The sequence below is a fragment of the Salvelinus sp. IW2-2015 genome, linkage group LG17, assembly GCF_002910315.2.
Source record: "Salvelinus sp. IW2-2015 linkage group LG17, ASM291031v2, whole genome shotgun sequence".
Taxonomy (NCBI): Eukaryota; Metazoa; Chordata; class Actinopteri; order Salmoniformes; family Salmonidae; genus Salvelinus; species Salvelinus sp. IW2-2015.
The window spans coordinates 21,500,162-21,518,405 of record NC_036857.1 but is presented as its reverse complement, the minus strand read 5'-3'; the positions used below and the strand labels follow the sequence as shown (position 1 = coordinate 21,518,405).

General features: G+C 43.5%; 2 protein-coding genes across 3 annotated transcripts in view; both read left to right on the top strand.

The window, feature by feature from the left end:
* Positions 1–3,017: 3,017 nt before the first annotated feature.
* Positions 3,018–6,231, top strand: LOC111977290 (zinc finger protein 429-like). Of its 2 annotated transcripts, XM_024006687.1 has the most exons (3): positions 3,024–3,131; positions 4,177–4,284; positions 4,567–6,231. In XM_024006687.1, exon 3 carries the CDS (start codon positions 4,586–4,588, stop codon positions 5,456–5,458), a length of 873 nt encoding a protein of 290 aa, XP_023862455.1. In that variant the 5' UTR covers positions 3,024–3,131; positions 4,177–4,284; positions 4,567–4,585; the 3' UTR covers positions 5,459–6,231. The 2 variants fall into 2 exon arrangements, with proteins under 2 accessions (XP_023862453.1, XP_023862455.1); XM_024006685.2 differs by lacking the exon at positions 4,177–4,284 and having other exon boundaries at positions 3,018–3,131.
* Positions 6,232–7,707: 1,476 nt separating this feature from the next.
* The window catches only part of LOC111977229 (protein-serine O-palmitoleoyltransferase porcupine-like), a 30,480-nt gene continuing 19,943 nt past the window's right edge, over positions 7,708–18,244 (top strand). Inside the window, 6 exon segments of the mRNA XM_024006598.1 lie at positions 7,708–7,885; positions 8,682–8,834; positions 9,060–9,252; positions 9,391–9,434; positions 12,540–12,721; positions 12,891–13,021. Coding sequence (XP_023862366.1) covers positions 8,699–8,834; positions 9,060–9,252; positions 9,391–9,434; positions 12,540–12,721; positions 12,891–13,021 — 686 coding nt within the window. The 5' untranslated portion in view covers positions 7,708–7,885; positions 8,682–8,698.

The window sequence follows — 18,244 nt, the reverse complement described above, 5'->3', positions numbered from 1 at the left end:
ACTTGGCTGTGAATGATGCCACAGTAAAAAGACAGACTCAGAGTGCCATCTGGCCAGACGGGGATGGAGATAAAACATATATGTTTATGTGAACTGTCTCTACCTCTATCTCACTCCAGTATACACACACACACACATACACAGGCTACTGTGATAACTTGCCCCAACAATAAAGACAAATAAATGTCAACCTCAAAACACAGGATGCTTGAACGAAACAGGTGAGATATTGAGGGACAGAGTATGAAGGGGGGGTTTAAATGAAGAGATAGAGATTGGCAAGAAGAGGAAGGGGCAGATGGAAGAGTGTCACCTTGAGAGAGAGGAGGAGGGAAGGAGGAATAGAAGGATGGAGGGAAGGGGCCAATGCTGCCAAGTTGTTTCTCTTCAGACACAAGCTGATTCAACCGTCTGGTTTGGATTGTTATGTAAACCCAATGAAATACATACAATACATGACCAAAGGTATGTGGACACCGGCTCGTCGAACATCTCATTCCAAAATCATCGGCATTAATATGGAGTTGGTCCCCCCTTTTCTGCTATAACAGCCTCCACTCTTCAGGGAAGGCTTTCCACTAGATGTTGGAACATTGCTGCAGGAACTTGCTTCCATTCAGCCACAAGAGCATTAGTGAGGTTGGGCACTGATGTTGGGCGATTAGGCTCGCAGTCGGCGTTCCAATTCATCCCAAAGATGTTCGATGRGTTTGAGGTCAGGGCTCTGTGCAGACCAGTCAAGTTTTTCCACACCGATCTCGACAAATCATTTCTGTATGGACCTTGCTTTGTGCATAGGGGCATTGTCATGCTGAAACAGGAAAGGGCCTTCCCCAAACTGTTGCCACAAAGTTGGAAGCACAGAATCGTTTAGAATGCCATTGTATGCTGTAGCATTAAGATTTCCTTTCCCTGGAACTAAGGGGCCTAACCCGAACCATGAAAAACAGCCCTAGACCATTATTCCTCCTCTCACCAAACTTTACAGTTGGCACTATGTATTGGGGAAGGTAGCATTCTCCTCGCATCCGCCAAACCCCGATTCGTCTGTCGGACTGCCAGATGGTGACAATTTTTACGCACTACGCTCTTCAGTACTTGGCGGTCCCGTTATGTGAGCCTGTGTGGCCTAACACTTTGCATGCTGAGCCATTGTCGCTCCTAGACGTTTCCACTTCACAATAACATCACTTACAGCTGACCAGGGCAGCTCTAGCAGTGCAGAAATTTGACAAACTGACTTGTCGGAAAGGTGGCATCCTATGACGATGCCACGTTTAAAGTCACTAAGCTCTTCAGTAAGGCCATTCTACTGCCAATGTTTGTCTATGGAGATTGCATGGCTGTGTGCTCGATTTTATACACCTGTCAGCAACGGTTGTAGCTGAAATAGCAAAATCCACTAATTTGAAGGTGTGTACTTTTGTATATAGTGTATTTAAATAGCCAATTCAGAAACACACACACACACACACCATACTGTACAAGACTCAGATTCTCTATGCGTCTCATCAAGTCTCTCCACAGCGAACACACCCAGTAGATAATATCTCACACAGAATGGTACAGTAGAGTAAAATACAGGTTTGTACTAGACTAGTGTCAACAGGGGTCTGCTGTTTCTCTCAGCACTGCAATGAGAAAAAAATGAAACAGATATTGATTTAACTCTCAGAAGCAGCATGATAGATCAATTTCCACACTTGTGTCTGGAGTGCAGTCTATCACCCGGGGCATAGGTGGAGAGGGGTGGTGTTAACCTACCCCTATCATTCATCATTGACCTCTTTCCTTCTCGCATAAAATAGCAATGGCCACCAAAAACTGGATCTCTATATAATGACACTGTGTCTCTCTCTCATTCAAACACACATGCACGCAAGCATACGCACATACACCATCTGAAATACCCATTATATACACTGAGTGTACAAAACATCAGGAACACCTGCTCTTTTCATGACATAGACTGACCAGGTGAATGCAGGTGAAAGCAGTGATCCCTTATAGATGTCACATGTTAAATCCACTTCAATCAGTGTAGAGGAAGGGGAGGAGACAGGTTAAATAAGCATTTTTGAGCCTGGAGACAATTGAGACATGGATTGTGCATGTGTGCCATTCACATGGTGAATGGGCAAGACAAAATATTTTAGTGCCTTTGAACGGGGTATGGTAGTAAGTGCCAGGCGCACCGGTTTGAGTGAGTCAAGAACTGTAATGCTGCTGGGTTTTTCACGCTCAACAGTTTTACGTGTGTATCAAGAATGGTCCACCACCTATAGGACATCCAGCCAACTTGACACAACTTTGGGAAGCATTGGAGTCAACATGGGCTAGCATCCCTGTGGAATGCTTTCGACACCTTGTAGAGTAGATGCTCCGAGGAATTGAGGCTGTTCTGAAGGCAAAATGAGGTGCAACTCACTATTAGGGTTTTGTAGTGTATGTCTACGTTTATACACAAAAGTATTAGTGCCCACCACTGCTTCCTCTATTTACATCACTGTTTCATCTGGGTCATAAGTAAATTATGTGTAATCCTAAATTATTTGGAGTAAATGAATGATCTATTCTTTTCCAAATCGTTTGTAGGCTATTCTGCAGACAACAGTGACACCTGGCAGAATTTCTGAAGAACTTCATCAAGCACCACTTTTGAGTGAGAGACTTTTTAAGAAGATTGAACATTTTGATTCAATTCTATTTTCTACCAAAATCCTTGTCTATGGGTTTTCACAGATTTAATTTCAGAACATCATGGCGATAGTTAGGCTACTCAAATCCATCATACTTACTTCAGCAACTGAGCAGAATTGATGATCTCAAACACATATAGTAATGACAAAGTACACTTTCACGGCAAGGTTGCAGGTGTTCACATATATATAATTATTTATTTTTTAAACCTTATTGATCCACATCATGATAGATATTTTTGGTAGGATTTATAATTATTACAGAGTTACAGTAATGTAGGAACTAAATTGGGTGCTTATGTTTCTAGCGGGATGTGTTGGTGTTGCACCTAACATGCAAAAAGCGCTCAAGAAGACTGCCATGAAATTTGACTAGTTTGCCTATTTGTGAAATTTCATCCGAGAACTTTATACATTTAAACGTTATTTTCTGTAAGTAGTTTTCTATTTACTGCCACCCGTTGTATACTATTTGCGTAATGTTATATGAATGGCAAATGTTCAAGTATTGATGGTCCAGAAATTATCTTTTGAAAAAGTCACATGAGCTAACGTTAGCTATTATTAGCAGAACGAGCCATCATGAATGTTAACTATCCTAACTAGCTACTTTCCACATTATTTTACTAGATAGCCGGATGCAACCAATTTGCAGTGTTTTTATGTAGTTGGCAAGTATGTGAGTTTACTGAAGGTTAGCCCAGGCCGGCAGATGGCGATATTGAGTCGTTTCATCTTACCGTCCAAAGGGACTGCATGCAGTCGGCTATACACTCATATCCCCTGTGGACCCGTTTGTTTTATCTACATTCTTCATTCAGGGTGAAAATGCTTCGACTTACTCCTTAAAAAGATTTTAATGGCGAAGGCGGAAAGAAATAGCTGGCTAGCTAGTTTTATATTTCGGAAATTTATTCCAAATAAATTTCAGAATTCCCCAAAAATGTTTATGAAGCTAGCTAGCTACGCTTTATAGGCTCCCCACTGAGTCGGCCACTTTGAACATCCTATTGCCATTGGCCACCGCTAAAATCTTTCATTTATAATATTATAGAATTTTTTTGCTTGCAAGCTAGCATTGTAATTTTTTCTCGAATGCCGAAAAATGCAGCGTTGATTACATTTGACACTTCACGGCCACCGACGTTTGACACGTCACTACTGYTTGTATTGAATTGTGGGTCATATCAACCCCAATCACTTAAGATGGCAACCCATATCACTTAAGATGGCAACCAAATTGCATCCAGTTTCAACTGGGTTTCCCCCGAGGGAAAGTAGCTAGTGCGAGGGTTGAGGGGGTAAAAATAACACGATTGTACCGCAGCCCAAGAGTAAACCGACTGCTACAACCTGATTGGCAGAACGTGATATGCAACATCCAGGACTGGCATTTAAACTCTAGCATGGTGGTGTAAAATGGTGTTTCATAAAGAAATGATGCACATATTTCCCACCTTCTTGCCATTAAGTCCAGTTAAGGAGGAAAATGATGCCTTTGCAGCCTGAATGGAGAATGTTTTGTGTACGAACCAGTCCATGGGGATACAAGTTTATAGCCGGCTGCATGCAGTCCCTTTGGACGGTAAGATCAAACGATTCAATATTGCCATCTACTGGCCTCTGGGCTATCTGGAGGTAAGAAGATGCACTGGGTAGCTAGCCGGGTAAAAAATGGCTCAATGTTAGCTAGCTACATTGAACTATTACAAATTGTAAAGAAAATTATATTTGCTATAGTATGGGAACTTGTGTTTCTCTGCTAACATCAAGCCAATCAACTCTTTTTTACTGTACTTCAGAGGTTTCTGTCCCTAATGATTTTTATTGACCTCTGATCTATATTTCTGACTCATTGCTTTGCCAGGGTCCTGAGTGGAGTAGACATGGCTGACCAGGAAACTGGGACCAATGGGCTGGGTAAGAGGGCTGCAGCAGGTGCTGCGGTTTTCAAAGTGCGTGAGGCTGCAATGGCAATTCTTCAAAACGAATCTACTGGTAACCTGAAAGTACAAAAATGGATTGCCCCATCGACTCCTTTAATTGTACCAGAACCTTCCCTGAAGCCGTACAAGCGGCCACCCACTCTGCTATTGCCACCTCCGTACAGCGCCAATCCAGTTGGAGGATTTACCTGTGAGGTGTGCGGCCAGAACTTCTTCTCTTTTCCTCAGATGGTGAGACACAAACAGTTCCATGACGAAGAAAGGCCCTTTCCCTGTGGTGTGTGTGGGAAACGTTTCCTGAGCCGCAGCCACTACACTGAGCACCAGCGTGTTCACACTGGGGAGCGCCCCTTTCCCTGCGACCAGTGTGAGCGCTCGTTCACCACACACCACAACCTGAAGCGTCACCAAACCATCCATGCCAAAGAAGAGGCGTACCGCTGCCGGAAATGTGGGGTGCTCTTCTGCCAGCGTCACGAGTACCCCAGGGGCATACCCAGACCCGACCTCGAGCCTCGACCTGGGTTTGAGTCCACGTCCACGATGCAACCAACACCTCCCATTCAGGTCACACTCACACCCAAGCAGCTTAAGAAGCTTAACAAGAAGCTCAACAAGAAGCTTAATAAGAAGAGCCATGATCTCTCAACTAAACATGATCATTCTAAAAAGAAGAAAAAGAGTAGTAGAGTCAAACATCCAGGCCCAGCAGAGAAAGTTAATTATGTGCGTCAAGAGGAACTTTGGCCTGTGTTGTTAACTAAAGGAGAAAAATTGCAAAAAGTTGCTTATGACATTGAGGTTATTATATGATCCCAAATGATGATAAAACAAATGGGATAATTAGTCCGATCATGATTTTAAGTTTGTTTTGTTTCCTCTCCACCGATGTGGACGCTGTTTCAGAAAGGAGTTATACCTTGAAACACTTGTTTTGCCTCGCATCATGATTTTGGTATTTATTCCTTCATGAGTTTGAGAAAATAACTTTCCACAATTGATCATGATTTTGAAACATTCTGTCAAGCATTTCAAGTGATTAACTGTCCTCTGAAATGTTATGGTTTTGCTTTTGAGATCTTGACATTTTTTTTGTATTAGAATAGAATATATACATTTTTGAGTTATGATTCATTCAGATCTTWTGATCCATTGCCATGTAAGGGCTAGTGTCCATGCATTATTAAATGACATGCTATTAAACTAGTTAACTCCTCTGATGTGGCACATCAAAATRTATTTCCATATCAAATAATGTTCATCTGCTTTTTAGATTATGTTCAAAAAGGCCTGTAGGGTTTCTCTCTGGGCCTTAACCATTGAGTTGTCCAGAAATTGAACTTCACCAATTTATGTACGCATAAATAATCAGATGCATTGCTGTTGATTAATTACAAAATGTACCTGTCATAAGAACAAGTGAATCCCTATATCTGTAGTCTGTGTAATGTGGACAGTGTTGTTAAATTTGGGTAACAAAGTCTATGTATGTCGAAATGATATGTCTCCAGTTGAATTCTGCATAACTACCTCAGGCTGATTGTAAATGTATTTTTTMATTGATAATAGGATTACTTACACATTTATTGCATTTGTCTTTATTATTGACACTTTCCAGGTATGTGTTTTTCATGTCACAAGAAACTCATTTTAAAGTGAATGTAAGCATGCCTAGAAATATATTGATTCACTTGGCTTTAAGTATTGCAGCTAACATCCAAATACCTAACCTTAACTGTAAAGTCCTTTTGTATCAGGCTCTGTATTACAGCAGCCGTGTATCACTTATCTTGATGACACTTATCTTCACTATTAGAATATGTTAATTAAAGGTAGAATCTGAAATGAAGTAGGTGCAGAACGTAAACCTCAAAGTGGGTCAATTTCCGCAACAACTAAGAGCTTTGAAGCGCACAGCTCAACTTCTCCCCTGTTTGGTCCCATGGCTAACACACAGTAACAGCGTGACGCGAACCCCTGCCCATGCTGTGTGTGACTGAGAAGAAGTCTTGCATCTCGCACAATATCTGCGTTGCAACGTCATTTCGCTGAGATTATTTTTAAAGAGGCACGCGTCTGCTCCATATGTTATCCTTGTTTTACAACAAGAGGTGAACACTAAAATATGCTTGTGTAAACATGACAATCTAGGGCCCCATGTTTACTCCTATCTCTGATGTAAATATTGGTTAGACTGAATTTAGATTGTCGTTATAGTTACCTTCAGAAACCGCAGATATTGTCATTCTAATCTGATATTCCCTGGTCTACCACCGCCACAGTAGAGTTACTACTTTACTCACTACTTAGATTTTTTGCTAATCAATTTTGATCTGTATAAACTTTGTTCTGTAAGGATTGTCTGGGACAAAGCCCTGCCCCTTGAAAGCGTTTGCAAATACATGATATTGAGGGAGTTATATTAATATGAGTCTTAGTGCACCGGTCTATGGCCCTCGACGGGAACGGGCAAAAGCGGTGAGTGAAGGGCAACCTTTCAAATCTAACAGTAATTGCGTCTCATGGTCATGACGTCAACTAGGCAGAACGTTACATAGGTCAGAAACATACTTATATTTTCCATAAAGTATGTTAGAATTTTCAAACTAGTTTTCATTGGGATGGCAGATAAAGTGTTTTTATCAAAAGTAACCACTTTTGCATGTGAACACGGAATCCTACTCATTACTCCACGTGCTTAATCTTGCCTAGGTTTCGCTGTGGGTTTTGAACGGGCACCTCACCTGGCTCACGCCCGGGTGGTAGCCCGGTTCCAAAACGAATGCTATCACTTTTCACCAGTGCAATTTCCACCGGGGTAACCGGGGCCAGATAATCGAATCTCGTCATTGGCAGGCACCGCACATTTTTGGCGTATACATCCCATTGGTCGCATAATACCGGTAACATTATGTACCCTTTGTGATTGGGTATAGACAAGAGTCAGCCACCTCTGAACAATTGCAGTTGATTTGTTAGCTATCTGTATCGGAGCAACCGACTACAATCATTGGCTGATTCCTCCAAAACGACGCAGTTGATTGGTTAATCCATTCGTAGAGTATCACTGGCTGCATGCATGGCTGAAGCGACTGCTGCTGATGCTGTGACCTGGAGTTTGGTGTCAGCATCAGGACCGAGAGTGCGTGAAGTACATTATAGTGTCAAGTGGCTACAGAGAGAATAAACGGACGCGTAGACCCATTTTACACAACAGCTAGTTGAAGGGTTGGTTTGAAGGTAAGACCCATTATTTTCCTCAAAACAATTAAAGCAAGTGAAGTGTGGAATAATGAGTCTCGTTGAACGTGGGGCTCGGCTGGCTATCCAGCCACTAGCTATTTTATTATCTGATCATGTCTGATGATTGATGGGGAAAGCATGGTCAGTGAATTAATTTAATAGCAAATAGATCATGTTTTCAACTAAGCACAATAGTGGAGGTCTATAGTTACGACCTTTGCAAATACCAAGCGTAGTGTGAAAACTGCACTGCGGATCAGGACGAAGCAGGATTTGGAATGCACTGCTAGCCTTGCTAGCTAGCTACATGTGAGTWTGTCCTTGTAAACTAGCATTCAAATAGTTTTTTTTAAATTGCGAAATTACGTAAACATGTCAGTTTGTAGTAGATTATCTGGGCGAATTTATGATTTAGCCGACATTGATTTAGCAGATTGCCTGGTACTCACTCCATGATGTACACAGCTGCACCAGTGCCACTCACTGTCCTATCACTCAATACACCACCTTTTACCTTTTACACGTTTAATTGGAACCAGTCTACTTGCTCCTATAATGGAATAAAACTGCTTATCATGCATTTTCCTTATCAAGGTCTGGTAATGCCCCTGCAGCAGGGTGCACAGATGTGTCAATCGTGATGCATTGTGTATCACTGCCATTGTCGGCATGCACAAAGAAAGAAGAGTGGTGGTCACGTCTGTTATTTCCATTGGAACTTATACATTTTAAATTGTAATGTTGCCTATTAGAACATACTTCCTCGTTATTATTTCCCCACTGTCTTTCTAAGGTCCTGTGCATGGCGTGATGGGGTCCTTCAGCCGACAGGAGTTCTTCCATGAGCTTGCGGAGGGCTGTCTTCTGCCCACCGCTCAGCAGGGCCTGGAGCAGGTCTGGCAGCTTCTGGTCATCTGCCTTCTATGCCGACTTCTCTGGATTCTGGGTGAGATTTTGCATTTCTTTGTGTGAAATGTGACTTTTGGAATATAACAGAGCTCCTGGTAACGACAGAACATGATGAGTCATAGGAGAGTGATTTTGATTATGACATTTGAGAAATTATATAGAACTGAATAATTACATGCATGTTCTACTAATGTCTACTACTACATGTTCTCATTCTCTTCTGTGTGTGCTGTTGTTTTTGTTGTCTTGTTCCCCTGGTCAGGCCTCCCCTCTTATGTGAAACACCTGAGCACCGTGGCAGGAGGGTTCTACACCCTGTACCTGTTCTTTGAGCTCCACATGGTGTGGGTGGTGCTGCTCAGTCTACTATGCTACCTCATCCTCTTCCTCTGTCGGCACTCCAGTAACCGGGCCACCTTCCTCTCCATCACCGTCTTCATCTACCTGCTCATGGGGTAGGTAGATCTGTTACCAGGTAACATCAGATGCCTGTTTGAGTAAAGAGAATGGATGATAAACAGCCAGTGATCAAATCCCTCAAAGTGCATTGAAAATGGTTGTCTAATCAGTCTACTCTCCCCTGTTCCTTCCAGAGAGATGCATATGATGGACACCACCACCTGGCACAAAATGAGAGGTTGATACTTACACTCAGTGTGAATATACACTACAAACCAGGAGTTTGAACCGGTTTATATTTTTTCAAGGAACAGAATCAGAACCAGGAACGAAAGTGATCTATACTGTTCCGGCACAGAACCTTTATTTTAAAAGCATTGGAACCAGTTAATAGCGCTCTTTTACAAAAAAAACGCAACAAGACACCTATGCAAAGCCCCCCTCTGCCAATCAGAAAATTCTTCCAGTGTGCCTGCCAGCTGAAACTCTTTGCCAGTGTGTGTAGGCTAACTGCACCTCCCCCTCCAAAGCATAGCTGTAGCCTACAGATGTTACAAGTGAGATTCAGGAGGAGAGAGATTTTTAATTAGAGAAGAATTTATTAACTTTTTTTAGTGATAGTTAGGAATACTATAGTTATCACATTGGCTTTATTAACTACAAAAAGGTAAGATGTGTTTTTAATTCTGGTGCCGCTTTGCACATACAAGCTTGTTAGCTAGCTAACTTCTCTTGTCCAACATTAGGCCAACTCTGAAGTTCAAAGACTTTCAAAGTTCCTCCATAGAAGTCACTCCTCCGTAGGTATAATTCTGTGGGTCTAATTCAGATAATGCATGTCATTACAAGATGCCCAGCGCTTCAAGCCAAACTTCCTCCTCCACCCTCTCTCGCTCTTTCCCCACCTGCAAAATGTAAGTTGCATTTTGCACCCTATACTTGTCTCTCCATCACGCATATAAAACAGCTCACTGAGCTATAGCTTGCTCGCATGATTGGTGAAGTAATTTAATGTCGAGCTAAATTTTTAAAATAAAGAGATTTCATAGGTTTAAAAAGTAACAGAAAGGAACGATATAAACCGTTACTTTTTTTGGTTCGAACCGGTTCAGATCTTTATTTTGCTGGTCGGAACGAGAGAGAAAAAATTATCCTGTTCAAAACGAAACGATACAAAAATATTTTGGTTCCAACCCCTGCTACAAACAATGTTTTCACGGTATTAATGAAAACATTTACAGTTGAAGTCGGAAGTTTACATGCACCTTAGCCAAATACATTTGAACTCAGTTTTTCACAATTCCTGACATTTAATTCTAGTAAAAAATTCCCTGTCTTAGGTCAGTTAGGATCACCACTTTATTTTAAGAATGTGAAATGTCAGAATAATAGTAGAGAGAATGATTTATTTCAGCTTTTATTTCTTTCATCACATTCCCAGTGGGTCAGAAGTTTACATACACTCAAATAGTATTTGGTAGCATTGCCTTTAAATAGTTTAACTTGGGTCAAACGTTTTGGGTAGCCTTCCACAAGCTTCCCACAATAAGTTGGGTGAATTTTGGCCCATTCCTCCTGATAAAGCTGGTGTAGCCTCCTTGCTCGCACACGCTTTTTCAGTTCTGCCCACAAATTTTCTATGGGATTGAGGTCAGGGCTTTGTGATGGCCACTCCAATACCTTGATTTTGTTGTCTTTAAGCCATTTTGCCACAACTTTGGAAGTATGCTTGGGGTCATTGTCCATTTGGAAGACCCATTTGCGACCAAGCTTTAACTTCCTGACTGATGTCTTGAGATGTTGCTTCAATATATCCACATAATTTTCCCTCCTCATGATCTATTTTGTGAAGTGCACCAGTCCCTCCTGCAGCAAAGCACCCCCACAACATGATGCTGCCACCCCCGTGCTTCACGGTTGGGATGGTGTTCTTCGGCTTGCAAGTCTCCCCCTTTTTCCTCCAAACATAACGATGGTCATTATGGCCAAACAGTTCAATTTTTGTTTCATCAGACCAGAGGACATTTCTCCAAAAAGTACGATCTTTGTCTCCATGTGCAGTTGCAAACCGTAGTCTGGCTTTTTTATGGCGGTTTTGAAGCAGTGGCTTCTTCCTTACTGAGCGCCCTTTCAGGTTATGTCGATATAGGACTCGTTTTACTGTGGCTATAGATACTTTTGTACCCGTTTCCTCCAGCATCTTCACAAATTCCTTTGCTGTTGTTCTGGGATTGAGTTGCACTTTTCGCACCAAGGTACGTTCATCTCTAGGAGACAGAACGCGTCTCCTTCCTGAGCAGTATGACGGCTGCGTGGTCCCATGGTGTTTATACTTGCGTACTATTGTTTGTACAGATGAACGTGGTACCTTCAGGCGTTTGGAAATTGCTCCCAAGGATGAACCAGACGTGTGGAGGTCTACAATTTGGCTTATTTCTTTTGATTTTCCCATGATGTTCCCATGATGTTAAGCAAAGAGGCACAGAGTTTGAAGGTAGGCCTTGAAATACATCCACAGGTACACCTCCAATTGACTCAAATGATGTCAATTAGCCTATCAGAAGCTTCTAAAGCCATAACATAATTTTCTGGAATTTTCCAAGCTGTTTAAAGGCACAGTCAACTTAGTGTTGTCACGTTCCTGACCTTGTTTTCCTTTTGTATAGTTGTGTTTAGTGGGTCAGGACGTGAGCTGGGTGGGCAGTCTGTGTTGTTTGTTTTATGTTAAGTGTCATTGTTAATTGACCTTGTATGGTTCTCAATCAGAGGCAGGTGTTTGACGTTTCCTCTGATTGAGAACCATATATAGGTAGGTTGTTTCACATTGTTTGTTGTGGGTGGTTGTCTCCTGTGTCCGTATATGTTACCACACGGGACTGTTTCGTTTTGTCGTTCGTGTATGTAGTCTGTTCCTGTTCGTGCGTTCTTCGTATATTGTAAGTTCTCAAGTCCAGGTCTGTCTACGTCGTTTTGTTGTTTTTGTATTTCTCAAGTGTTCTTAGTGTTTCGTCTTTGCTTTAATAAATATCATTATGTATTCATCACCCGCTGCGCCTTGGTCCGCTCATTCACCACAAGACGACCGTTACAAGTGTATGTAAACTTCTGACCCACTGGAATTGTGATACAGTGAATTATAAGTGAAATAACCTGTCTGTAAACAATTGTTGGGAAAATTACTTGTGTCACGCACAAAGTAGACTTGCCAAAACTATAGTTTGTTAACAAGACATTTGTGGAGTGGTTGAAAAACGAGTTTTAAGGACTCCAACCTAAGTGTATGTAAACTTCCGACTTCAACTGTAATTAATATTTGAAGACTCACTGCGGTATGTATCTGCAGGTTCCCAGATGGTGGTAGCTATGAAGGCCATTTCTCTGGCCTTTGACCTGGACCGAGGTGTGGTGACCAACGTGCCCTCTCCTGTGGAGTTCATGGGCTACATCTACTTCGTGGGAACTGTCATTTTCGGACCCTGGATCAGCTTCAACAGCTACAGAGAGGCTATAGAGGGCCGCAAGCTGGTGAGTTCAGCACTAAGTCTTGTCTTGGTATAGAGATAAGGGTATCCTGGTTAAACCAGACTAAATGCTGTACTCACTAGTCTGGTTTAACTATGCTAGGATAAGGGGGGACATGGGTGGAGGAAATAGAGAGAGAAAGATGGTATATAGATGTTTTCTTCTTCCTCAGAGCTTCTCCTGGATATGGAAAGTGTGTGTCAGCTGGGTGAAGAGCCAACTGTGTCTGGTCATCTCGAATTGTGTTGCTCCCTACCTTTTCCCTTACTTCATCCCTATCTATGTGGACAAGCTGCTACACAAGTAAGTGGATTAGCTAACCTCTTAGTGCTGTTGTAATAATTTACTGTAGGTCAGAAAAAACATCCACAGACATTGATGTTTGTGATCGTCCCAAAAAAGTGCAATATAGGGGAGGGTGGGCTAAGTTGAGCCATTTTAGTAATAAAGTAGACGCTCCTATCCAGAGAGACTTAGAGCATTTATCTTAAGATAACTAGGTGGGACAACCACATATCACAGGCATGGAAAGTACATTTTTCCTCAATAATGTAGCTATCAGTAGAGTCCGAGCTAGAAGGGGGGGGGTCAAGGTGAGGAGGAGCATTATTTTATTAAAATACTGTTTGAAGAGGTAGGGTTTCAGAAGATGGGCAGGGACTCTGCTGTCCTAGCTTCAGGGGGAATCTGGTTCCACCATTGAGGTGCCAGGACAGAGAAGAGCTTGGACTGGGCTGTGCGGGAGCTGCCCCCCCATAGGGTTGGGAGAGCCAAGGGACCTGAGGTGGCAGAACGGAGTCCTCGGATTTGGGCGTAGGGTTTGAGCATAGCCTGAAGGTAGGGAGGGGCAGGTCCTCTTGCTGCTCCGTAGGCAAAAACCATTGTCTTGTAGCGGATGTGAGCTTCACCTGGAAGCCAGTGGAGTGTGCGGAGGAGCAGGGTAACATGAGAGAACTTGGAAAGGTTGAACACCAGGCGGGCTGCTGCGTTCTGGATAAGTTGCAGGGGTTTGATGGCACAAGCGGGGAGCCCAGTCAACAGCGAGTTGCAGTAGTCCAGACGGGAAAGGACAAGTGCCTGGATTAGGACCTGCGCCACTTCCTGTGTGAGATAGGGTCGTACTCTACGGATGTTGTAGAGCATGAACCTGCAGGAGCTTGTCACTGCTTTGATGTTTGAAGAGAACTACAGGGTGTTGTGCAGGTCACGCCAAGGTTCTTTGCACTCTGGGAAGGTGACACTGGAGTTGTCAACCATGATGGAGAGGTCTTTGAGCAGGCAGGCCTTCCCCGGGAGGAAGAGCAGTTCCGTCTTGTCGAAGTTGAGCTTGAGGTACGACATCCAAGTTGAGATATCTGTCAGGCACACAGAGATGCATGTCGCCACCTGGGTGTCAGAAGGGGGGAAGGAGAAAAGTAGTTGAGTGTGTCTGCATAGGAATGATAGAAGAGACCATGTGAGGATATGATGGAGATGAGTAACTTGGTGTATAGCGAGAAGAGTAGAGGGCCTTGAACCAAGCACTGGGGGACACCAGTAGTGAGAGTATGTGGTGCAGACACAGATCCTCTCCACGTCACCTGGTAGAGTGGCCTGCCAGGTAGAATGCAATCAAAGAGTCCGGGACACAGAAAAGAGCAGTCTCGGTTGAGTGACCCGTCTTGAAGCCTGACTGGTTAGGGTCAAGAAGATCGTTCTGAGAGCGATAACGAGAGAGTTGATCAGAGACAGCATGCTCAAGTATTTTGGAAAGAAAAGAAAGAAGGGATACAGGTCTATAGTTTTTGATGTCAGATATGTTGAGTGTTGGTTTCTTGAGGTGTGGAGCAACTCAGGCCATTTTGAAGTCAGAGGGGACATAGCCAGTGTTCAGGGATGAGTTGATGAGGGAAGTGAGGAATGGGAGAAGATCTCCAGAGATGGTCTTGGGAAGGGAGGAGCGGATGGGGTAGAGCAGGCAGGTTGTCGGGCAGCCAGAGCTCACTAGTCGCAGAATGTGATCTGGAGAGAGAGGGGAGAAAGAGGTCAAGGCATAGGGTAGTTCTGTGTGAGTGAGACCAGTGGACTCAATAGGCTGAGTGAATGAGTAGCGGATGTCGTCAACCATTTTTTTCTTTTATGATTGACAAAGTCGTCCGCGGGGAGGGGTGGAGGATTCAGAAGGGAGGAGAAGGTGGAAAAGAGTTTCCTAGGGTTCGAGGCAGAAGCTTGAAATTTAGAGTGATAGAAAGTGGCTTTAGCAGCAGATACAGAGGAAGAGAAGGTGGAGAGGGAGTGAAAGGATGATAGGTCCTCCGGAAGTTTAGTTCTCTCCATTTTCGCTCAGCTGCCTTCAGCCCTTTCTGTAAGCTCGCAAGGAGTCACTCAGTAACGGAGCAGGAGGGGAAGGCTGAGCCAGGCCGGGAGGAAAGGGGACAGAGTGACGTAAAGGGTGGAGAGTAGGGTCGAAGAGGCAGAATCAGGAGACAGGAGGTAGAAGGATTTAGCAGAAGGGAGAGATGATAGGATCGTGGGAGAGAGAAGATTGCCCAACTGTTCCACAGGCACAATTTGGTCACGCAACTCTTCTAAGTTGGTGTCAGTCCGTTGCGCATTGATTAGATCTGAGTGGGTAACAGATAACGGAATAACAGGGAAAGCAGTGGCATACTTCTTTGTGGTATTCTCATTGTCGGCACAGTGACCAGTTCGCCACTACTCATAGAACGCGTCACGGCACACGCACTGAACATCTCTGGGGAGCTCTGTACACTCTCATCAGGAATCTCAACAACTGACGGCTTTATGGGATCAACTAGAGATGGAACTCGACAGGCCATACACGATCACCAGCCAAGTTATTCCCAAGAATAACGTCAATACCTCAATAGGCAACGAAGGGACGCACCCCACAACAACCTCACCTTTTACCAGCCCACAATCCAACATCAGTTTATGCAATGGAACTGACAGAGTGTTCAACCTATACCCCTAATTAGAACACTATTCCTGAATCAGTCTCGGCGAAAAGGGTAACACAGACCCAACACAAACGATTCGAGGCACCTGTGTCTCTCAAGATCTTCACAGGCACAATTCCTTACTCCCTAAATATAGACACAAAACCTTCCGTAATGAAAGGTAAATAGCCTGGGTGAATATGGACTTTCACCTGCGCCTGGGCCTGAGACCATGTGTCATGAGTGAACTGATGTGGAACAGGCGCAGCTAACGCCGTAGGCTTAGTTTAACGTAATCATGCGTACTGAATTTATCCTTTTCCTGAGAACCGGACATTCGTTTTTCCAATGACCTGAATATGACAGTAATGACACTCTTGCCCAAAGTCAGCTTTTCCACGGGAGTCAGGCTCAACCCTAGTTGAATTAAACTCTGTCCGTGAACCAAAGTGTCTCGGTGAGCGAAGCCCTGATCTATCCGAACGCCCCACTCATTCCGAATATGGGGCTCTGCAAAGACACTTTTGTGAGTCAACACATACTCATCCGCCAAAACCGCAGCTTCAGCGACATTCTTTACTTTTCGTTCGTTAATATATGTGGCAATACGATCAGGGATTGTGTCCTTAAATTGCTCTACCATAATCAGTCACAACAGCCCTTGGAAAGTCACAACTGCAGAGGCAGAACACCAGCGATTAAATTGTAAAGATAATTGTCGCGCAAACTCAACATGAGTCTGTTTTATCATCCCTTTTTAAATTTCTAAATCGTTGGCGGTAGCTTCAGGGACAATTCATAAATCTGTAACACAGCTGTTTTAACCTTATCATAACTGACACTGTCGTGTACACTAAGGGCTGAATATGCTTCCTGCGCTTTACCAGTCAGCACACACTGCAACCATTAAGGTGCGGTCAGAATCAGGCCAATTCCTAGCGTCAGCAACACGCCACAACAACAAAAAGAATGTCTCAGGGTCCTTTTCATTAACTGAGGCAATAACCGTAAGTTCCCAACAATATCAAATATGTCCGGGGCACGACCAAAAGAGGAACGACCCCTAGGTAAATCTGGGTCACCTTCCCAGAACAAACTCTCCCCTGAAATCTTTCCTTCCCTAATCAACTCTATCCGTTCTTGTTGCAACTTGATTTTAGCCATCTCCATATCTTGTTTAAATGCTAATTCCTTTTCATACTTTACACGATTCATGATTTAGCTTCTCACGATCATGCTCTAGCTGTAACAGAAGCAGTTCTTTCTGCTGTTCAAAAAGAAGACTACTAGGACTAACCGATGGAATGGCCATTGTAACGTTACGGGGAGATGACTCCTCAGCAGAGGCTGGCCCAGTGGTAACTTCAAGAACACCACTCTCCATCAGATTGGCCTTCAATATCAACCTAATAGAATTCTTTAAACGTTTATCACTAATTTCAACCTTGTAGTGTTTCGGCGATCTTTAACAGCTGTTCTTTAGTACCTAATTCTAACAATTCCTCTGATGGAAAGCGAATGAACTCATCTACACAAGACGCCATAGTTACAAAAAAAAATATTCTCACTCTTCCCTCTGCTGAGCACACCAGATCACAACCCAAGAAATGACAATCACCCTGAGCACCACAGAAGAGAGATGAGATACGGAGCTTCCCCAAACCTACATTAACTCAACCCTAGTCTTCGTGCGGATTTGCGGTGGGTATTTACGAACTGTACCCGCTGGCAAGGAAATAAACCCCCAGCACGCTGGCAGATTCCACCAAGCCACGGATGTGCCCCGAGACAACTGCTCAGTCACAGACACCACACAAAAATAACAAACATTAACCATGCCCAACATATTCCAAAATGAAACACGTCGCTAAGCCTATCAGGGGTAAAAGGCTATAGCTCCAGGTAGCAAGTTCCACTACCCTACCAAATCTCCCACTGAGGTACACAGCCGATTACTCACCTCAGACCGATGTCCCAACAGAAAGTAGAAACAAGAGTTTCCAGGCTGGGCAGGGCCCTGGAAACTACCATGTACTCTCTCCAACACAGCACACAAACAAAACAAGCAACCAATACTGGGCCTATCAAACTCAAACAAAATATGAAACCAAACACGTACCTCCACGTTCTCCAAACCAATACGTTCAATAATCCCGGATGAGCCCCCACTTGTCACGAACCGGCTCAAAGCCCGTAACAAAAGGGAGACAACGTGGAGATATGGAGTAACAAAATATATATTTATTAAATAAAGTAACTAAGTATAATATACAATGGTGTGTGTAATCAGTAATCAGTAGTGTAAGTGAGTGTTTTGCATGCATGAATGTGATAATGCAGGGTGTTGAAAGATGCTAAAACAAACAACCAAAAACCACCAAGAACACAAACCAAAATCTATAAAAGGTGTCTGCATGGAGAGAGTCTCCCCATGAATGGGGAAGTGGTGCATTTATCCTATCACAGTGGTCCCCAGGTGTTTCCCATGTAGCTGACGACCTCCCAACTCCGCCCACCGGCATCCTAATAAGGAAACAAGAATAAAGAGAGAATACGGCAGACAGAGGTGGGAGGGGTGTCAAGAGGA

Bases quoted from the DNA above. Each gene is read 5' to 3' on its own strand.
- LOC111977290 (XM_024006685.2), top strand. From the start codon at position 4,586: ATGGCTGACCAGGAAACTGGGACCAATGGGCTGGGTAAGAGGGCTGCA.